This window comes from Excalfactoria chinensis, chromosome Z, assembly GCF_039878825.1.
Source record: "Excalfactoria chinensis isolate bCotChi1 chromosome Z, bCotChi1.hap2, whole genome shotgun sequence".
Taxonomy (NCBI): Eukaryota; Metazoa; Chordata; class Aves; order Galliformes; family Phasianidae; genus Excalfactoria; species Excalfactoria chinensis.
The window spans coordinates 18,611,042-18,634,561 of NC_092857.1; the positions used below are offsets into that span (position 1 = coordinate 18,611,042).

Here is a 23,520-nt window from a genome sequence, read left to right on the forward strand (position 1 = left end):
CAGAGCTTTGTATTTGACATGTTGGGTATTTTAAATTATTTCTTCCTCTGACACACAACTTAGCTGAGCTGCACATTTCTGAGGGGAGATCCTAAGCTTACATTGAGGGTTATACCAAGGCGAAGTCTGCACTACAGAATTCATCAGATTTGGCCGTTTTTTCCTTGAGTCAGTTAACATCTTAAATTTTAGTGTTTCTGAATGAAGTTGGATTGATGTTGGTGGGAATGAGCTTTTGAAACACTGTTTTTTATATGGCATTCCTCTGACCATTATCCCTGTAATGAACATCCTTCTTTAGATAAAGTTTTGTTCCATGTGATCCTTGCTATCCAAAATAGTTTTACATGGAAACATTCATGACTACTACACAAACACCTTGCTTCAGACCTTAGATCTTAATTGCTGCTCTTAGCTATTTGGATCCTCATACAATCTAATCTAAAATACCACTGTGAAGACATGTGTATATCTTTCAGTGTATATGCAGGTGTTTTCCCAGAAGTGGGCAGTTAAAAATCTGAATGATGAAAATGTAGATACCTGAATTAAAAAAAAATAGTTTGGCAGTTCTTGTGAGCCTCCATTTCTATTTCACAGTACCTGAGCTAGTTGTTTTGTACGCTATTGTGGATCCTAGATTTGAAGAACATTTAAAAGCATCTTGTGTCATTACTTAGGAGAATTTTTCCAAGTGATTTCTATCATGCAGTGCATCTTTCCATAACGTCTATTCCCTTTAAGATCTTTTCATCTTTTCCAGCCTCTCAGGGTGGGGGAAGAAGGATGAGATTGTGTATGCATGTACATATCACTGAGGTGTGAAGGGTCTGCTGAAAATGTGCTGGGCTTCGTACTGCTCTTTCTCATTGCCAGTTGCTAGCTGAGTATGTAGACATTCAGTAGTCCTGTTAAGTTCCTTTTCTCTGTGAGCAGTGTCTATAGCTGTCCACTAGTATTAGAAATAAATAAATAAAAGTTGGGTTGTGTGAAGTGCAGTCCATCCTACCCTGAAACAAAGCAGTTTGTCATTTCTGTGTTGTCACACGCTGCTTTTGTACTTTTTCTTCATACGTCTGGAATTTGGATTCTTTTTAATACTGCAGTATGTTCTGGTCATCCATAAAAGCAGATGAATTCTGCAGCTGCAGATTTCAGCCCAGCAAACACCACATGCTTCTACTTGTCTTTTACTCATGTGACTGATCTGACATAGATGGAACCACTTGCATGGGCTAAAGTTAAATGTCTGTGGAACTAATGCCTTTGTTTGGAGTGACACAAGTGAACCTCATAAATAGGCACAATAGGTGAGGTGAAATGTGAGTCAATAAGAAGTCAGTGTGATTAATCCTGTTCAGTAATACTACTAAATTCTGCATGTCATCTGTAGTGCATGCTATTTGTTAGCAGGCAATAACTTATTTGATTGGTTTTTGTATTCTGTATCAGTTGATTCTTAAACAACCAAGCAGTCAAAACCCATCCTCATCCTCTTGAGTAGTCAGTTCAACAGAGTAGCTGTGTTTCATCTTATAGCCTTACACATTTAAATAGATAAGAAGCAGACTTTCTGACCTTTGTTATAATACATGTGGTTACTAAGGAAAGGTGGCAGTTCATGAATGAGAGCAAGCAAAGGCAGTTGCAGGTCAGTGTGTGGAGGAAGAGAAGCAGAACACCCATAACAGCTTCTGCACCATTTTAAAACCACTGAATAATTCAGGTCAGAAAAGACCACTCAGTTTATCTAGTATAACCATCAGCCCATCACCACTGTAACCACTAAACCATGTCTATCATTGCCACATGTTTCTTGAATGCCACCAGGGATAATAACTCCACCACCTCCCTAGGCAGCCCCTTCCAGTGCCTTACCACCCTTTCAGAGAAGACTTTTCCTATTTTTCAGCCTGCACCTCTCCTGGTGCAACTTAAGGCCTCCACCTTTCCACAGCCCCCCTTTGGACAGTTGTAGAGATCTATCAGGTCTCCCCTTAGCCTTCACTTCTCCAGACTAAACAATCCGGGTCCCCTCAGCTGCTCTCCTTAAGTCTTGTGCTCCAAACCCCTCACCAGCTTCACTGTCCATCTCTGGACATGTTCCAGGGTATTTCTTGTAGCGGGCGGCCCAAAGATGAACACAGTACTGGAGATGCAGCTTCATGGGGGCTGAGTACTTCCTTCCATTCATGGTGCTAAAGGATTTTTTCATGTTCCATCTGATGAGTGACCCATACAAAACAAAGCATCCAAAATATTGTGTATGTATAAAATTTTAGAATGCTTACATTCACTTGTTTCAGAATTAAAGGGTGAATTTTTCTTGTATACCTCATTTAACCTTTTCATTCTTTTTTTTAAAGGAGCTATAACCCTGAGCTTCTTACATCAGTGAATATTTTGATGCACACAAGCTCAGATTTTTATTTTTTTTATTTTTAAATGGAGCTTTTATTTTCATTTTTAAATGGAGCATATTTTAAAGTGCTTCATTTGTTTTAGCACCATCATGTTCACTTAAGATGTGAAAAATGGTACTACATCTTTTGTACCGGGAAACAGGTGTGGATATTTTACAAAGAAAAAAGTCAATGTCTTTGATTATCAGCAGATGTTTTCAGAAGACTTCCTGCTATTGAGGACAGTTTTAAAAAGTGCTGCTGTTGAAACTGTTGACCCAAAATGCGCTTTGTTAGTACTCAAAGGGTGTTTGGCCTTTGTTCTTTTTCTGTTTTTCCTCTAAGGCATATGTGTGTAGAGCAGTTGATTTGTCTGGGAAGGTACGTTTCCTCTTTCTTAACAGAGACTACTGTTCATACTTTGAACTCTGTACTGAAAGCATTTAGATCAGTTTTACTTCTGTAATTGTTTTATGCAGCTAACATGCTCTGTTTCCCTCCTTTCTCCCACAATTTTTTCTAACACAGAACTTCTCCACAAAGGAGTAACCTCAATAACGAATCTCGAAGGCTGGGTGGGACACCCTTTGGATCCCATTGGCACTCTTTTCAGCAGCCTAATGGAAGCCTGCAGGGTGGATGATGAGAGCTTCCATGGATTCTCAGATTTTATGGGTAAGGCTGTGCACAGGAAGCTATCTTCTGTGTGTTTTCAGTACCCAGAGGCATTTTTCTACCTTTCTTTTCTGAATTAATGTAGTGTAAGAACTCATATTTACCTTCTCTAAGAAAGTGTGTAGGAGAGAATATACTGAAATTGGAATTTTGTTCTAAGCTATGTAAAAAGGCTTCCAAAATTATCCATTGCTCATTCTTTAAAATACTTCATTTCATGTGTAAAGTAAAAGGAAAGGAGTTCTTACAGCATCAGCATCTCTGCATATGTTCCTCTGGGCTTTTTTTTTGAGATAGTGCAGAAGGTCACAAAATCAGAGAATTGTTGAAGATGGAGAGCAGGTCTGCTTAGAGAGGGTGAGATACAACCAGGTTACTCAGGACTGTGTCTAGCTGGATTTTGATGCACTCCAAGAATGAAGGCTTTACAGCTTCTTTGGGTGGTCTCTTCCAGTGTCCCACCAGCCTCATGGTTAAAAAAAAAAAAAAAGTGTTTTATTATGCTCAAATAGAATCTTGTTTAATTTTGTGCTCATTGCCTCTTATCCTATCATGATGTGTCACTGAGAAGAATCTGACTGTCATCTATATGTTCTACTATTGGATATTTTTACATGAGATCCTCCCGAGCCTTTTCTTTTTCAGGCTGAACAGTCCCAACTGTCTCAGTCTTTCTTCATATGAGGGAAGCTCCAGGCCCTCGATCGCCTTTGTGGCCTCTCAGTGAATTTGCTCCAGTTTGACCATAAATACCATAGAGCTCAGGTCAGGATGCAGCACTCTATATGCCTATCACCAGTGCTGAGTAGAGGGGAAGGAACAACTCCCAAACCTGCTGGGTCTGGCTGCTGGCAGCACTGTCCTAATGCAGTGCAGGGAGATTGCAGTGAAATCTGCAGGAAAAGAGTGCATGCCTTTGCTTTAACTTTAAAAAGGAATAACACACAAGACTTTAGCATTGGATTTCTTCTTAGCTGTATATGTGCATAATAATTCAAATAAATGGCAAAACAATTACAATGGTCTACAAAGAATATGAACTGGAAAGTAGCGTTTCAGAATTCATGCATGCTTTTGATCGGGATGTGTATGCCTGTTTCAAGTTCGATATTTGCTTCACAGGCACTTAAAGGATGCATTTCTCATTCTCAGTCTATTTCCACCTCTGCAAGTAGTTTCTGTATGGATGGAAGCTGGAATCATCCTTCTGCTTAAAACTCTTACATATGCATATCCCCAGTCCTCTTGGGGCTTTGCTGCGAAACTCATTCAATGAGATTTTTCTTCAGTAAACTTAGAATCCCATATCCACCCATTCTGGGAGAGTCTTTAATAAAAGAAATTAGAAGCCAAATTCTTTACAATTAAACAAAAAAAAAATGCAGAAAATAAAAAGAAACCAACAAGAAGAAGGAAAAAACTACAACAACAACAACCCATAACAAACAAGCAAAAAAAAAAAAAACAAAAAAAAAAACCCACAATTTAAGAAATGGAAATTGTATGTTGGAGAGTAACTTCCTTACACAACGCATACATGTTCTGGATTCTCATATGCTGCTGTTACTTATCTCCCAACATCTGTCAGGTTTTTCTTCCCCAATGAGACTGTTAACTGCTAGAGGCTGGAGTAGTGCTTTCTCATTTGTGAAGTGCCAAGTGAATTAGAAGTACTTCTTAGAGCTATTAATGGTTTGGTCTCTATGGAATTTACAAGTGCTCTTTACAAAAAGTAAGAACAATGTCAATAAAGTCAATAATAATATCTCATCAATAAGACACTATACATGTTTATCATAAATATAGCTGTCACACATAATAAAAATTCCTGAAGAACTCTAGCAGTAAATGCTGAAGAAGCTGTGGAGCTATTAGGTCTACTGCATCTGCAGAGTCTTACTATTTTCATCTGAAATATATGCAGAGGTGTAAATGTATTCCCTGTCTGCTGATATAACACTGAGGCTTTAAGGAGTTACAGAAATAGATGAGGGGGGAAGAAAACAAAAAATTGAGATGCATCATCCAATTTTGGTTTTGTTTACTTGGAGCTGGAGGAAAAACTTCTTTCGTCTAAATCGTACGAGTTAAAGACAAATCTTTTCTTCTTACTCATGTGATTATTTTTTAAATTCTAATAGGTTCATTTCTCCCTGGATCAGGTAGTTTACACTGTATCTCGAGATAAAGCCAGTAATTTAAATCATTTTAAACAAATGAATACTGACAGAGGTAGCATTTGTAAATGTGACATTATAAGGAGATTACGGATTAGAATGGCTTACTGATGTGTTGTTCTTTGTGTTACCCTTTACAGAGAACATGGGGCACTGCAAATCTCTGGAGTACCAGCACCTGCCTGCACACAAGTTCTTAGAAGAAGGGGAATCGTATTTAACGCTGGCTGTGGAAGTAGCATTGATAGGGCTGGGACAGCAACGAATAATGCCAGATGGCTTGTATGCACAAGAGAAGGTTTGTCGAAATGAGGAGCAACTCATTTCTAAGCTGCAAGAAATTGAATTGGATGATACTCTGGTGAAGATTTTTCGAAAACAAGCAGTCTTCCTATTAGAAGGTAGCTCAATATAGACGCTAACTGCTTCTTTAAACTGTCTCCACTTACAGAAGGCCGTGGAACTAGTATTTCTGTGCAAATTGATCTTACCTAACTAGGATGTTTTTTCATGTAGAACTCAAGCAAAATTGTGTTTACAGTCTCTTACAAAAATCAGGCATACACCAAGTAATACAATAACTGTATAAACAACCACTAGACAGAGATCTTATGGATTATTAAATCAATTTGCTGCATCTCTTAACTGTTAAGGATGCTTCATGAAGAAAAAGCAGGGTTTCTCTTGAGTGATCCCTTGTTTACTATTTTTAGCACTGATGTTTTGTTTCTTGGAGCAGTAAACAACTGACCATAGTAAGAAACTGCTAAAATAGCTACCTAGGAAATTGTGATAAATGATGTGCAAAGAGTGTTTTGCACCACTGTTTGCTGAGAAATCTACCTTTCCTGCATTGTCTTCAGTTTACACCAGGCTTCCAGTGATGGAAGACCTTAATCATGTCAGCTGTGTTTTTATAGTGGAAGTCCTGTAGATATAATAAAGAAAGCGTAATCCAATATTAAGCTGATTTATTTGCTGCTAATGCCAATTAATGCATGCTCTATGTAGCTACTGTTTGAATGCATGGGAAGGTGGAATGCTAAAACTGGTTGCAAGAACTGTTTTAATGTTTTGCTTGACTACCAAGTTAATGGCAGAATACATTTTCAAATAAATGTTTTGTCACGTATTCCTTATGTCCTGAGTTTCTGACTGGACAACCAATTGGCAAAGATATGAAACAGCTTCTTTGACTGAAGCTGTGCTGGTTAGTTTTTAATGTGTTTCACCTTTGTTTAAATGATTATACAAGACACTGTGTCACCTATTAAATCTTCATTGACATTTCCTTTGTAATCGGCTCCAGTCTTAAGAAACGCCTACCTACAGAGCTCAGATTCTTTTTCATTCCACATGATATTTTTACCTTAGTGTTATGTTAAAGAAACAGAAAAACGTTGGAACAGATGCACTTGTTTAAGTTGTTACAAACTCTGTTTCATGAAATTCACCCTCTTCTGCAGAAGAAGCAGCTGCATAAATTGTGCAAGTACATCCTCATCTGTAGGGCCAGCCATTTTGAACTGCTGTTGAAAACTGTTCAAGTGATACGTATGCTTCTGCAGTGAATTGTGTGCATCCAGTCCTTGTTTGTCAAGTGTGATGTACTGAAATCTGTACTAGAGAAGGAAGTAAAATCATCTCTCAGTAAATTCTAGGGCTGGTGGTTGCTACCTATGCAGTAATTGTCCAATAATAGTTAACATACGATTCTTGTTCTGTATGTTGCAATATATTACACTAGCTGCCGAAACCTAAAGCTGGTTGACATAGTGTTCATGTTAACAGGAATAACAGCCTCATGTGATTGCAGGAAAAATGTAAAAATGGTATTCATAGTCACTGTTGACCTTCAGAATGCATCAAAGAAATAATCACGTTGAAATTTTCATTTATTTTTGCTGTTAGTCCTGACACTGTTCTTATGAAGTACTGCACTGGGTATGTGCAAAATCCATTGTCACAGCAGTGGGGGTAGTTTTCCCATAGCAAATATAATTTTTGAGATCACATGTCTATAACAGACTAGCAAAACAAGGTTTTGTTGCAAGATCTGACCTTGTCTTCTCTGGAGACAAAATCTAGACCAAAGGGTAATTTTTTGCCTTACGTCAAGTGAGATTAATAGGGACCGGGTGCTGTTGTAGTGAGTGGTCATGTAACTTCAACTGAAGGTGTGCACTGAACCCACACTTTTTTTTATGGATCTTTGAGAAAGAAATCACACACTGCTAGTGGGTGCATAGGGATTCATATGCACAATCTATGGATGTGGAGAGTAACCATTCTGGTTTTGCATACCATACACTTGTTAAATGAGACCCATGATGCTCTGGGACCATCATCTGTGTGTGGGCTGGTAATGTGCGTAGTACTTCGCAATTTGCAGTCTGTCTTAGTGTCCCAAAGAATATATGGTATGTAATAGATTTGTAATATATTGTACCTAGGTCACCCCGAAAGTATTGCCTCCTGTTGATTTACAGAGAAACTACATCAGATGCAAAGAGCACAATAATACTATTTGATAAAGCAAATTATCATCTACGAAACACAACAAACACAACTTTTCAACACAATCACCATTATTACCTGTGCATTTTCACTAGTGATGAACAAGAGCCTGCTTGCCACACATGTAAAAATCTGGAGGTGATTGAACCACTGTCACCCTCTGCTGAAACACACCACCCACTGCTTCACTGTGCTCACATCCACTGTTCAGCCTCCATAAAAGCTCAGCAACCACTGATAAATTGCAGTGGGTACTGTTTTCTCTTCATGGAGGAATTCAGTGGTAGACCTTTGCTTAATACACACTTCCATGTCAGGCACCATTTGTCAGACTCTGTCTCTGCTGCCATCTGTCACATGGCAACAAAATAATGGCATATTGCTGAGAAGGTTCAGTCTCTAGTGCCGTACCACCAACATCCACCTCTGAAATGGGCTAAAAGGAGGCACTACTTTCAGAGCAGTCCTCATATATATGTGATATGTCTATGATATGATTCACAAAAAATGATCAATGCAGTTTTACCTATAGCACAGCAAACACTGGATACCAATTCTTGTGAGTGTTTTGAAAGGTGAAGAAGTTGAGTTTTGTCTGTTAAGAGAGTCATTCTTTTTCTCTTTTCTGCAGCTGGACCATATAGTGGATTAGGGGAAGTCATTCATCGAGAGAGCGTTCCAATGCACACATTTGCCAAGTATCTCTTCACCTCTCTCCTACCTCATGATGCTGAATTGGCATACAAAACTGCACTGAGAGCCATGCGGTATGTATTCACAAGTCACCTAGAAAGACCACAAGTAGCAGTTGGGAAAAGAGGGGAAAGCTTGGTAAGCAAGACCTCAGCATTACTTCCTTTAAGGAAAAATTACTTTGGTTCTGTCATCTGTAAAACCAAGTGATGTCTGTATTAAATATGGCATAAAAGTTTATAATTGTGCAATTACTGTTTATTTACAACTGTAAAACAGCATTCTATTAAAACTATTTATTTCATTCTAGCATCCCTGTTATGATGTGGCTTTGTGTTTAACAGTGGCAGTGTTAGCATGTGTGTTGTCATCCAGCTATTTGTATGTGGTGGTAGTGATGTGCGGGGAGAGGCATCTAAGCAGCAGTTTCAGTATCATCTCCTGCTTAGCCTCGAACCTTCGTTCTGTAGAACTGTTTGTTCCACTAGTTATCTTTATAAATAAGCTGCCGATGGTAGATTTTAAGCCATGTGGTGTTGTCTGATACAGTACTTGTGCTTCATAACTAGGTGGTCTTGCACACACTTCTGGGTGAACATTGGGACTTAAATGGAGTATATGTTTTATGACTACAAAATATGTGACTTGCATCCCATTTGTCTTTAGTAACAGTGAGAAAGATAATTCTCTAGGAGCTCTCAGTGCTTGTTGGCTTGGATTTCAGGGCAGGCCAGATTGTTAACAGTGGCTAAGAATAGCCTTCTGAAGGAAATTTCAAGGGTCTAACTGATTAATAATAAGTCTGTTGTCCTCCTACACTGCAGGGATGAAGCTAGTCCCATCTGTATTGCCTGGTTGCTGTCAATAACTTGTATTAAATGATGATTGCCAGTTGTGGCAATTCTTGGACTGCTAGGAGCAATCAAGTGCCTGTTTAAACACATGTGTTTGGTGTTCGTGGTCACTATTATCAAGAATGACTGCACAGTGATTGTAGGATGTGCTATCTGCATTAATAGTATTTATCTTCATCAGGCAGATTGTGTTAGTGGTTTTGGATATGTTTTGTTTGTTTGTTTGTTTTTTCTGGAGTTTCTGCAGAATGCTAAACAAGGAGAAAACAACTGTGTGGTCAAAGAACCAAACAGGATAGCTACTGTTGTGTTCAGGGGCATGGCTTAGTGAGAGCTGTTGGTGATAGGCTGACAGTTGGACTGGATGATCTTGTAGGTCTTTTCCAATCTTGGAGATTTTGTGATTTTGTCACATTAGACCAAAAGTTTGTTGAGCCTAGGTTTGTTGTTTTTCATTTGTTTTGGTCTTTAGGCATATCTGGTAATGGGCGTTAGAGGAGGAGTCTCAGAAATACAAAGCAGACTTACATACTTGCTGCTTGTAATTAGAAATTTAGGAACTTTATTGGTGGGACAGTGCATCGCTAATGAACTGTTGAGAACATTCAGACATGATCATAAAGCTGTCAGCTAGGTACATCTCTTTTCTTTCTTAAACATATCAGTAATACTGGTCATAGCAGATCACTGAGATAGTGCGTTATGCACAGTAAAAAGAAGAAAGGTCAATTTTTGTAAAATAGACTTCTGCCTTTATATTGATTTTCAGTCAGTACATTAAAGTGTTTCTCAGAGGTTGATTGTGTGGGCTTTTCCTTCTTAAGCTAAACTACATAGGAAGGTTGGAAAAGTTATCTACCAGCAGCTTTGCGCAGTGCACCAGACACTTCAGTGAATGTCATAGCATCATGCCATTCCTCTTGAGCAAGGACACGTCACTCCTGCAAACTTCTCTGGAAGTTTCTTTTCTCAACAAAAGAAACAAGCGAAGTGCTGGAAGATCCTAGATCATGAGTTCTGTAGCCAATCCAGACACTTTCCTACCTCAGCTGAAGATATTTGTCCAAAAAAAAACCTCAAAAAACAAACAAACAAACAAACAAACAAACCAGTATCAGAAAGAGCTGCCTGTTTGATTCTATCTGGTAAAGATGCATGAGGCATTGGTACAGTTAGGTCAGTTCTCCATAATCTGTTTGGCATTGCTGAATAAGACAGATGAAAATTCATCTCTAAACAAAAGTCAGTCTTTCTGTTTTGATATGTGACACTTTTTAGAAATATGGACTCCTGTTTTGAACTGTGATAATGGCAGATGCAGACACTTTCTGTTCGATGTCTCTTCATTCTTAAGCACTTCTCAAAAATGTTCTTTGAGAAGATAATTCACTCTTCCAGTTTGCATGAAAGTGGTAGTTTGCAGTACAAAGAACTCCTGGTTTAAAAAAGAAAAGACTTTCTGTTGCCTTCATGGGGAGAAGAAAACAAACAAGCAGTCTGAGTACTTGTGTCATGACTGTGACATAGAACAGATCAGAAGGAGGTTTGAGCATCTTTTCCTCCATGGCAGTGAGGAAATGGAAACGTCACAGATAAAAATCTCACCTGAAAATTAGTAAAGGTGCTGCCTAGAAATTTCTGAAGTTCCTCACGCTTCTAGAAGTAAAACATATTTCTTTTTTTGCCTCAATATTCTTCAAAGAAGTTAATTTCACAAAGCCATAGCTACTTGATTTCCACACATAAAGGTATTTAGAGTCAACCTGCACGCAAATTGATGTGGATTTGTAGAGCTTCTTTTGGTGGTAGCTCTGTTTTGTCTCTGTGTGTTCAAAATCATCTGTTCATGTTTCATTTTTTGAATCCTCTTTCAGTGTGGGGAGTACACAACACAAAAATCAGTAGAAACATAGAGTGGAGCTTTAGAGAATTGCGGGTTTGTGGCGACCTAGTTGACTGCTCACATGGAATCTGAACGTTTGATGTAGCTCAGCTGATCTCTTGTTAAGTCTGAACTTCATGTTAATTCATGAATTTCTGAATTGGGAACTAGGCTTCAGTGGTGATCTTTAGTCACAAGATAGCTTTGCTGAGAGCTAACTAAATAATTGATGTTTGAAAGGAAAAAAAAAAAAATAGTTAAGAATGCTAAATCTGTTGTAGCTTGTGCTTGTTTTGATGTTCCTTAGTCTTGCCAAAATTGCATGAAAGCCACCAATTCACAACAGCATTTCCTTTTCACAGCAGCAGCACACAGAGGCTGGCAGTGAAATCTGAAGTGACAAAAGATTTCCCCAAAACAGCCTCTTCCTTTCATACTCTGTCTATTTGTTGTTACTTTTGCATTCTGTAGTTGAGATTTTTTCCTGTTTATTGAAATTATTTAGTGAGTCGTTTTTCCTTCTCATTCTGTTCTTGGGGAAAAAAAAACAACAAAAAACAACAACAAAAAAAAAACAGCTGAAGAATTTACACACATTTTATTTTTACATATATAAAGCTTTGCAAAAAGGTGTCTCAGTAGTACTAGGACAGAGATTTGACCCTTGATATAAATCAAATGGGCAGTTGGTTAATTGGTTTTTTGTTTTGTTTTGTTTTTTAATTTTAGTGTGCACATACATGTATCTGAAAACTGTAGAATAACTTCCTGATGGGTACTTCTGTGGTGTGTGGTATTTCTCAGTGCCCGCTGAATACGCTAACATACATTTACAATGAGATTTGTTAGAGAATTCTTAAAGATACTGTCAATTGCTTCAGAAATGTACAGAAAACTTAAAACCATTGCAGATTTCCTAGAACTGTCTTAAGGACTCCATTCTTACTGTGAGTTATAGACTCACTAAGGTTGAAAAAAATCAGCATGTGCAACCATCCACCTACCACAAGTATTTCCCCACTAAACCATTTCCCTTAGTATAACATCTACATAATTCTTGAATGTTCCCAGGGATGGTGATTCAACCACCTGCCTGGGCAGCCCATTACAGTGCCTGACCGCTCTTTCAGAGAAGTTTTTCCTGATATCCTACCTTAACCTCCCCTGGTGTAACTTGAGGCCAGTCTCTCTAGTCATGTCACTGGTTATGTGAGAGAAGAGTCTAATCTTTACCTTGCCACAGCCTCCTTTGTAGAGTGTGATAAGTTCTCCCCTGAGCCTCCTCCAAACTAAACAATCAGAGTTCCCTCAGCCACTTGCACCTCATAAGACTTTTTTTCCAGTCCCCTCACGGCTTCATTGCCCTTCTCTGGATGTGCTTCAGGGCCTCAGTGGCTTTGTTGTAGTGGGGACCCAAAACTGAACACAGTACTGGAGGTGCTGCCTCACCAGAGCTGAGTACAGATGGATGGTCACTTGCCTGCTCCTGCTGGCAGCACTACTTCTGAAACAAGTTGGGATGCCCCTGGCTCTCTTGGCCACCTGGACACACTTCTGGCTCATTTTCATCTGAGCATCAAAAAACACCCCCAGGTCCATTTCTTCCACAAAGGCTTTCATCCTCTCTATCTCAAGCCCATAGCGTTGCCCATAGGGTTGTGGTGGCTTAAGTGCAAGACCCAGCACTTGGTCTTGTTGAACTTCATCCCACTGGCCTCAGCACAACTATACAGCCTGCCCAGATAACTCTGAAGAGCCTTCCTAGCCCTAGGTGGTTGAATACTTCCTCCCAACTTGGTGTCATCTGCTAACTTACTGACTCAATGCTATCACTTAGGTCATCAATAAAGGTATTAAACAGGGCTGGTCCCAGTACTGACCTCTGGGGAATACCACTTGTGACCAGTCACCAGCTAGATTTAACTCTATTCTCTGCCACTTTCTGGGCCCAGCTATCCAGCCAGTTCTTTACCTAGTGAACAGTACACCTGTTCAGGCCATGGGCTGCCAGCTTCTCCAGGAGAAGACAGTTAGAGACAGTGTCAGAGGCTTTGTTGAGGACTAGGTCACTCTGTCAGCAGCCTTTACCACATCCACCAGGCAATCGTAAAAGGAGATCAGATTGATCAAGCGGGACCTGCCTTTCATGTACCCAGGCTGGATGGGCCTGATCCCTTGGTTGTCCCAGACGTACCTTAACCTACAGCTCCTGTAGAAGTAAATTAGGTGCTGGTCATGGTCATAGCTGGCCCATTTGAGAGAGTCAAAATGGTCTTCAGAAAACTTTTGTAGAAATCAAACCAATCTGTGGTTCATTTGCACCAGTGATTGAGGTCAGTAATTTAGAATTAGCCTGACTGTGTCCATATGAGCTGTTGTATATCCTTAAATAGGATCACATAACTATTTATATTCTGCATCTTACTCAATAAAGGCATTTTCTGTGTAAAATACTTCACAGCAGGGATGAGTGTTGAGAAATAGAGGGGTCTGCTAGTTGTTGTGAGGTAGTTCAGAATTTCAAGGACTTAACTGTGGTACCCTGCGCTGAGGTTCAAATCATGTGAAAGCACACAAAAACACATTCCTTCTTCCTTTGTTGTGTGACAGTTAAGAGACTGCTTTTAGACAAGAAGCAGTTGGTATGTTACAGGAGTAAATAATTAGAAAACCTTCAGTACAGAAGCACACTAACAAATAAATCTTCAGATTTTTTGAATGGTAATTTGCTAGAGTGTTATGAGTGCCAGAAAACTCAAACTTTAAACCCAACAAAGAGACTAGCATTTGGAAAGCTTTTGTTTCTGGATACTATTCATTGCTATCATTTGATATCTCATTAACCCTTCACATCCTGAAACCATGCATAATTGTTAAATAAAAACATTATCATTCAACCACTTCTTTTGGCATTTATGTTGTATATGGTGTATCAGTTCTGGGTGGAAGAAGGGCTATCAGTTGAGTCTTCGTTATTGGCCATCACTTCTACTATAGTGATACTACACTTCTACTAAGTATAAATACTTCTTAGTGAATAAGACCTCAGATTCTTGCTTGAGGATTAAAAGACAGACTGAAAAGTATCTTTAAAAGCAACTTCCTGTGTCACTGCTGTTTGGGATCCTAACATCAGATTATTGTGTATTATGCAGTGTTGGCAGACTTTAGCTCAAGCACTTCAAAAAGTAGGTAGTAGTTAAATAGTGAAATTTCCTTTTTGTTATGTCAAATTTTTACGATCAAAATCCAAATGACTTCTTGAATATCCATCTTCCTTACTTTGCTAATCATTTGCACATGAAGGAAGTTGCAGTTCTGCATGCAGTAATGCTGAAAAACATTTACATGTTTAAGTATGATGGAGAAACATTTTCCTTCCTGAGAGCTGTGGTTCAAAGGCTGAAAAAAGGCAAGGAAAAATGTTCCAACTCTAAGGATGATGCAGAAGGTCTCAAGTGCCTTGCTTAGTGGATGGCTTAATTGTCCTGTGCATTCCTACAGATCACTGCTGATATAAGCAAATTTAGCAAATAGATTCCCACAGCTTTTCAGTTTAGTTAAAAAAAATCTGATTTTTCCAATATCTCTTTATACCCAAAAGGGCGCATTTTGTAAACAAGGTCGAGTGTTCTTGCAGCTTTAGTTCTGCTCATGAGTAACCTAATGTAATAATGATTTAATGAAAGAGGATTTCTTCCTTATTTCAGGTTGCTAGTATTGGAATCTACAGCTCCTTCTGGAGACCTGTCCCGCCCACACCACATTGCATCAGTGGTTCCAAACCGGTATCCCCGCTGGTTCACTCTAAGTCACATTGAATCCCAGCAGTGTGAGCTGGCATCAACCATGTTAACAGCAGCCAAAGGTACAGTGCTGTTAGTTACATACTCAGCTGAATGTATGCTTTTAATATTATATGGAGTAAATGGATTTTAAATCTTGTGTTTAGGAATCCAAATGGCAGTCTGACAGGAGCTTGAAACAAGCTAAACTGACTTAAATCTTCAATAAGTCTTCTAGTAAAGTAGTTAAGCTATCTAGAGGGTAGCCAGATGGACTTGATTTGAGGCTGAGAAGACAGCTTTTTGTTCTTCTGATGCATGACTGTGAGACCCAGCAGTGGACAAGTCACTTTTGAAACTCACAAGTTGGGTTGACTTTTTGGCATGTACTACACTAACACCACCAGACACAAAAGTTTGTGCTCTCTCTCTCTTATATCTTTTGTTGACATGTGATTTAATTATGGAAGGTTTATAACAACAAAATGCATACAACCGAATCACTATACTATTGCTACAGCAAGTCAGGCCTAACTATAATGCATCTCTGGGTGTCTTGGGAGCTTGTTCTGTTTTGTTGATTCTGTTTACATCTTGCAGGTGATGTTCGGAGGCTGGAAACAGTGTTAGAATCCATACAGAAAAACATCCACTCTTCATCACACATCTTCAAACTTGCCCAGGATGCATTTAAAATAGCTACACTCATGGACAGCTTGCCTGACATCACTCTTCTAAAAGTTTCTCTGGAGTTGGGCCTTCAGGTATTTCCCTTGTTCATTATTAAGACAGCAGAATGCAGCGATTAGACTCTGTTGGTGGGTTCAGCTCTGTAAGTCTCTGAGGACCATATTGGCTTGAGCTCTGTCTAGAATTTTTAGATACTGCCTGCTGATGTGAAGTTGACTGGTAAACTTCACATTGTAACAAGAGTCTGTTCAGCCCCTTTGTTCCATTTGGGTGGAAAGAGCTGGAAGGGGCTGGCTGCAGGGCATTATTCTGCTCATGGGTCTAAGACTGGTGCAGTGAGTTCAGCAGTTTATGCAGCAATGGCCAGAGATAAAAAAATTATTCTGCTGGCTAGAAGTGTGCTACATATTTTGCATGGTCTTGAGGAGCTTCTTAATATTCCTCCCATTCTTCCCTTCGTTGTTTTCCTAAACAAGGCCTGCTGAATTAGTAGAGAAAACCAATGGCAATCATAATGTCCTGTTTCTAAACAAAGCAGCAGTCCTCTCACCTTTTTCATCAAATACTGCACTCCACATACTTTGAGGTGATTGTCTGCATCAGACAGTCTGAGGTGTGCAGCAGCATCAGGTCAGCTTTAAAGCTCTTAGGAAATTTATCCAGCTAAAAGGATGCAGCTAGGTTTTTAAGTATCTGGAGAAATATTGCTATACATTGATGAGACTTGGAAATTACACAGTTCAACAAAAATAAATCTCTTCATCCCTCTTCAGGGAGTTCTTAAAAAAAAAAAAAAAAAAAAAAAAAAGCATGCAAAGATCAGGAAGCCATTTATTACTTTGCTTCAGTAAACAAAACTGCAGACTTCTGGGGGAAAGGATATTGTATGCCAGTTGCTTCTCATGACAAAAAAAGGTACTACTTGTCTATTTCAGACTCTTAGAAGCAAAGATTTTTAATCAGAAAGCTAAGATTCTGTGTGCTTCATTAGCCTTTCTTATTCTTAAAGCTGCTTTGGAAAACTCTTTCCTTTTTCACACCTAGGTATGTTTCTGCCTTGAATTTTTTCTTATCTTGAATTTTTGCTTACTTGAGAGAAAAAGATCTTTGACTTGTGAGTCATCTCAGAATGATTAAGTAGTAGCAGTACACTTTAGATGTCATTGTTTATAGATATCTGTGTGTGTTTGGTGGTGTTCTTGGAATGTCTTCATTGAGATCTAATGAGAGAAACATCATGAATTTGTATTTCTTGGGAGAAAGTTCTTCCCTGAGAGAGTGGTGAGGCACTGGAACAGGCTTTCCAGAGCTGTGGTCATGGCACCAAACCTACCAGAGTTCAAGAAACATTTGGACAATACCCTCAGACATAGGGTTTGATTCTTCAGTGGTCCCTTCCAGTTTGGGATATTCTGTGATTCTACAATTCCTCCTAAATCCAGTACTTGGAATAAAACTAAACCTAAACTGGTATAGAAACTTTGCCATTCTTTTCCAAGGTGACACTAGCAATTTCACAACTCTTTCATTGGGTTCTCCAGGACAGAAAAGCTTCTTGCATTGTTCTAGATTTGGGAGAAACTTACGGGCTACTCGGCTCTTTCTCCCTTTTTCCAGTGGCAGCATGTGTTCTGCAAAGGGAAAGCATTTTAACTAGGCATGGAAGGAGGTCATGAGCATGGCAAAATGGTCATGGAAACACCTCAAAAGTGTATTTTGTCTTTCAGAACCTTACTGACAGAGATGTTCTAAGGTCTGCAGGTGAAGAAGCAGCTTATGTTCCTCCACTTGCCTCATGCTATGTCAGTGAGAATATTATTGTACATGTGCATACAAGTATGCTGGCAGAATTGTCGAGTGAATTAGTGCAGATGGTTGCTTGATGCATATTTGGCAAGTAGTATCCGTTCTGTGAATACTTGTAAATAAATCTTATTCCAGTGTACATGACAAAGAGTTTTCGCATTGCTGTGGAAGCTTGTGGTTGGCTGTTTCTTGCATCTCTCATGAGTAGCTGAGCTCTCTAAGAAACTTATAAAAAGCCATTAGGACTAAATGAGGAGACCTTGACTTTCGGACAATTTATAATATTCAAATGGGTTTCCTGTCATTTTCATAATTGCCTGTTGAGAAGCCCTCTTCCATTGATAGAAAAGGTGTCTCAGGAGTGTTTTGATCAGAAGTGGAATAGTTCCTTGGCAACATGGATGATGTTTTAAATTAGTTTCAGCTCCTTTTTGATCAAGACATCAATATATGCTTTATTTGAAGTCCTTGTAATTGTTTTTTTGTGTCAACATTAAAGAGCCCCTCTCTTAGTGTTTTCAGCCCATCAGTTTAATCAGGTGAAAAAAACACAATTTTAAAATAGTTGAAGACAAATTTGTCCAGGTCAAGGGACTAGATATGATATTGTGTTTTGCTCTCAAGTTAGGACTGTCTACACTGGAGTTGTTATTATGTTGACTGTGTTTGCTGAAGACTCTTGTGAATGATCCTGTCACAGGCCACGACAGGGAAGAATGGAATCAGAGAAGACTTCAAATGAAGTCATCATTCATAAGGTTGTTTTGGTGTGTGTTTTTTAAGCTTCTCCGTCTTGCATCAGTAGCAGAATTCAGTCCACAGATCTGTTTTCTGTTGGGTTCACTCTGGTTGGGGTAAGCTGAAATTTTGTCTTGGATACTGGAAGAGTGTTAGCCTTCAGTTTTGTGTGCATCAGTAAGGAAAGTCGTCTTGAATTTCTTACTGGTGGAGAGGTCGGATTGTTGCACTCCTGTTGTAGTTTAACCCAGCAGGTGGGTCAGCACCACACAGTTGTTTGCTCACTCCCATGCTTTCCAGTGGGATGAAGAAGAGAATTAAGAAAAGTACCATACCAGACACTCTGAGGAAAACAATTCCATGACAGCTGAAACTAGGGCAACTCCAAAGCATTTTGACTTGGAGATGCTGTTTCCATTCCAGACATACTTCAAGCAAAGGCTTTTTTCATGCTCTGTGTTAGCTTTGTTTCATTTGAAATTGTATGGAGTTGATTCTTACAGATCAACTTACTTTCTTTCAAAATGTTATTCTGTGCTCTAGCACTTACATTACAGCTTAGGCAAGCTGATGCTCCAATGTTTGAGGCTGATGAAGCCCACAAAATTCTTGTCCTGTGACAGCCAGTCACCAGGCTCCGAAGGTGGGAATGGTTGGAGCCCGCCATGGAATCACAGCCACACAGTTCATTCATGTTCTTTGGTAGTCTTCCCATCTTCTTTATTGTCTTTTCTACAGTTTAGGACTAAAGAAGGTTGCAGGAATAGCTGGTATGATAGAGGTCTGCTTTGAAGCTACCTTAATAGTGGGAAGGCACATGAGCTGGGAACTCTCTTACAAGTTCTGCTTTACTCCAAACTATTTAATGAGTGGATTTTATTACTTTAATAGGTATTGCTCATTGCTGAGAGCTTTATGATTGACCTAATTTCATTACAACAGCTATTGCTATGGGATGATGACTGAGATAGTAAAAGAGAAGACTATTTGGATTCTTTATCTGTCTCTGTGGAATGTCCAATTAGCCAAAGCAAGCTTTCTGTGCAGTTTCTGTGCAGTGTTTTCTTTACTGAAGAAACATTTTAGCCTACATTTTGTAAATAACACAGGCAGTAACTGACAGTGGAGTATAATAGGGGCATTACAACCAAAGCTTTAAAAACTCCAGGTTTCCAGTGGTTTTATAATGGATTTTTTTTGCGGGGTCTCTGTTCAGATAGAGAAATCACTGCTATGGGAGGTTTAATAATATCTGAATATATTTAGAAGTGTATGTATATCATTGTAGAATTAGCAGACATTAAAATTCATATTCTTGTCCATATTATTGAAGTCAATGAAAAGAAAAACACAAGTAGGGTGAAATTGGGTTACTATGCCCAACAAGAGTGGACAGGTTTCTACTTTAAAGACTCCTATTCCTAGGGGGAGAAGAGACAATGTAATTTAATTTGAATCATTAATAATTGGTTGGACTTTGTTTTGCTTTGTTTTTCCTTAACAAAACAGAGTCTTTCATTTAGAGCTGAAGGGCCTACAGTTGGAGTTACACTCTGCATGCCCTTCTAAGGTAGTTGTGCAGTATTTTTCAAATCTCTGGACATGTCAACTGAAAGACGTAGAGCAGAGAGAGCAAGAAGCTGCTATTTTGATCCCCAGTGTATCCAAGTAACTTAAATACCTAACTGCTGTTTTTAACTGTATCAATTTTACAGTCAGGATTATTTGTTTAATTTTTAATAGGTGATGCGGATGACACTGTCAACGCTCAATTGGCGACGGCGGGAAATGGTGAGGTGGCTGGTAACATGTGCAACAGAAGTAGGTACGTGCAAAGACTCTGCTTCTGCCTTTCATCAGTTAATCTTAGATAACTTGATCTTATTTGTTCATGCCCAAGCTCTGCAAATGTTTCTACCTTCATGTTATCTAGAAAGTTCCTTTTTTACAGAAGGCATTAATTATGGCAATAATGAGTGGTTTTCTTGAGCACTTGATGGAATAGGCACAGGCCAGGTGAGATATTATTTGAGTAATGCAATGTGACCTTTTTGCCCTGCAACATAGAAGAGTGTGTAACATCATGGGAAATACCCCAGATTTCCCATTTTTCTACTCTTCATGTTATATTTGGATTTGATGTTGCAGTAGAGAAAAGGCTTGCTGTTGAGGATTGTTGCACTGTGCTAAAACTTTGCTTGCTCAAAAAGGCCAGGTATAGTGTGCATACAAGATAGCTTTTTGAGCAGCCATGGAATCAGAAAAAAATACGAATGAAATGCTGAGAATAAACTTGTGAAGGAGTTCTCAAGTTTTGATTTTTAAGCCTCTGGATAAATCCAAGTTTAGAGTGTAATACAACTTCGTTACATGACTTTGCTTTGTGCTGGAAAGCAAGCCAATTAGAAATATAACCATTGTTTAACCACCCAAGGTTAAAAAAAAAAAAAAAAGAAAAAGAAAGTGGAATCAGAATCAGCATCATACTTAGGAGGACAGCAGTGAGAAAATAGTGCACTCAGAAGGACGTTCTGTTCATTTCTGCATCCTGCCGTGGATTTCCTGTGTGTTGCATCCCTTAGCTTCTGTGTTCCATTGTCTAAAAGTGAACATGAGGACACTTAAAGCAATTGCTCTAAAAAATGAAATAATAATAATTTTTAAAACAGCAGATGTGGTAGTAGGAACAATATGAATACTATGATAAGGGAGCAATTTTAATTGCCACTAGAGGTTTTTCTCAAAAGCATGGTTCCTTGCTGTGTTTACTCATATTTCATGCATTCAAGTTGGATTGTTTCTTAGGTGCTTCTTGAGTTTCAGAGCTTTTAAAATTGCTGCTGCTTACTCTTTGGACTGGTTTATTTGTTTTATGCTTAACTGGAAAATTCATGTTGTCAGTAGCTTAGGAAAAGACAACATGCCTTTGTGTGCTCTCACCCAGAAGTTGGTTTGTGTCTGAAAATCTTGTTGCATCGCTCTTGTTTTATCATTTTTATATCTTTACAGAGATAATTATTACTGAGGTTATCAGATAGTGCCTAGATATTATTTTGTGCAGTTGCATATTGGCAAATAAAATGCTGGTTGTAAAAGCTTTATATTGGATTACATGTTCTAATAGAAGTATCCAATAAAGAACCTATAATGTTATGCAAAGTACACTTGAGACTTAATCATATTGGTAAAGCAAGGAATCTTCTTATCTAAATGAAGTTATGGTATGCTCTGGCAGTGCTCAATATTTGCACATGAGTGAAGGGATGCACAGGAAGCTTCAGGGTCCTGCAGAGAAAATGAGGTTCTGTTGATGTGGTTTAGGTGGGCTCAGAAATGTGTGTAAACTGCCTCTAGCATAAATAAGGCACTCTAGTTGGCTATAAATTATGGAATCCATCATTCAGAGGTTTCCCTATGCTCTCCCTGCCAAACAAACGTACTCACGCCAGGAATAAAGCAATAGTAAATAAAATATCTATTTTAGATAATAACAAGTGGTGAATATTGCTCCAAATATTTTCCTAGTATAGAGCTTAGTGTTCAGGTGTGTTTGGTTTTGACTCAAGCCGTATCTGAAAACCTGTGGGAAGCAGGTGTGGGGATTAGGATTCCTGGGTCTTTTTTTTCTTTAATTAAGGCATGCCTAGTATTAAATGCCGTGATGTAAGTAAGCCAGTAGCATGGTTTCATGTTCTTTTCTGCATGCACTTGAGCTTGAGGTCCACACTGAGAAAAGAAATTAAAGTTGCCTTTAAACTAGTTCAGTGTGAGGGTTGCTTTTGAGTGATGTGATGAGACCAAATGAGCCAGATCTTGTTATCCAAATTGTTTTAAATAATAAGTAAAACCTCTCAGTTGTCACACCAAGAGATTAAAGCTTATCTCACAGACTTTTTTACGTTGTACTCTGCATTTCAGTGATTGCTGCACATTTTGCACATTAGCTTCTGTTGTACTGTCTTTTTCCAAGCTACCTTGACAAGGCACATCCCCTCGATAACCTTATAGGCTGATAAAAATGTAATCTTTTGCTAAGTATCTGCATTGCTGGCTTTTATCAGCTGCAGCTGATTTTTTCTTTCTGTTACAGGTGTTTATGCACTGGATAGCATCATGCAAAACTGGTTTACACTGTTCACTCCAACCGAAGCCACTAGTATTGTTGCTACAACAGTGATGTCCAACAGCACCATCGTCCGTCTGCACCTGGACTGCCATCAGCAGGAGAAGCTGGCCAGCAGTGCTAGGACGCTTGCTCTACAGTGTGCCATGAAGGATCCTCAAAACTGTGCCCTCTCTGCACTGACCTTATGTGAAAAGGATCATATAGCTTTTGAGACCGCTTACCAAATCGTTCTAGATGCTGCTACAACCGGCATGAGCTACTCGCAGCTTTTCACTATAGCACGATACATGGAGCACCGCGGCTACCCTATGCGGGCCTACAAGCTGGCCACTTTGGCCATGACACATCTCAACCTGAGTTACAATCAGGACACACACCCTGCCATTAATGACGTTCTGTGGGCATGTGCGCTCAGCCACTCCCTTGGGAAAAATGAGCTAGCAGCTATAATACCTCTGGTGGTCAAAAGTGTCAAATGTGCAACAGTACTGTCAGACATTTTGCGTAGGTGTACTTTGACCACTCCTGGCATGGTAGGACTTCATGGAAGGAGGAACTCTGGTAAGCTCATGTCACTGGACAAAGCTCCTTTAAGGCAACTCTTGGATGCCACGATTGGAGCCTACATTAATACGACTCATTCACGTCTCACTCACATCAGCCCTCGACACTATAGTGAGTTTATAGAGTTTCTCAGCAAGGCTCGAGAGACCTTCTTAATGGCTCACGATGGACACATCCAGTTTACACAGTTCATTGACAACCTAAAACAAATCTATAAAGGCAAAAAGAAACTGATGATGTTGGTTCGTGAACGGTTCGGTTGACAAAAAATGAGTGAATTGGGGATAGGGGAAGGGGGGGGTGGGGGTGGGCAGGGGTGGTTTGTTTTTACTTGAGCCTGCCTTTGTATCCTTTTTAACTTAAAGAAACAGAGCCACACCGGTATTATATGTGTATAGTTATACTGAGTTTGCAAACTAAACTGTCATGTTGTGAAAGTTTATCTGTTTAATTTTTTTTTTCCTTTTTTCTGTTTTGTATGAGAGAGAGGTTAAAAAAGGTTTGGTTTACACTGAGTATATGTTGTCAAGTGGCAAAAGCCCACATTGCTCTCCTGTTGTTTCTGTATACGTTCACAGCCTCAAAAACAAACGTATATTGCAATGGCTTTA

General features: G+C 39.1%; 1 protein-coding gene across 1 annotated transcript in view; it reads left to right on the forward strand.

Annotated features, from left to right (window-relative positions):
* The window catches only part of ZSWIM6 (zinc finger SWIM-type containing 6), a 107,501-nt gene extending 84,318 nt beyond the window's left edge, over positions 1–23,183 (forward strand). Inside the window, exons 8-14 of the mRNA XM_072359584.1 lie at positions 2,931–3,077; positions 5,395–5,655; positions 8,403–8,538; positions 14,911–15,068; positions 15,586–15,749; positions 19,963–20,044; positions 22,310–23,183. Of these exons, the coding sequence (XP_072215685.1) occupies positions 2,931–3,077; positions 5,395–5,655; positions 8,403–8,538; positions 14,911–15,068; positions 15,586–15,749; positions 19,963–20,044; positions 22,310–23,172 (1,811 nt within the window). The 3' untranslated portion in view covers positions 23,173–23,183. The remainder of the gene's footprint in view (positions 1–2,930; positions 3,078–5,394; positions 5,656–8,402; positions 8,539–14,910; positions 15,069–15,585; positions 15,750–19,962; positions 20,045–22,309) is intronic.
* Positions 23,184–23,520: the final 337 nt, after the last annotated feature.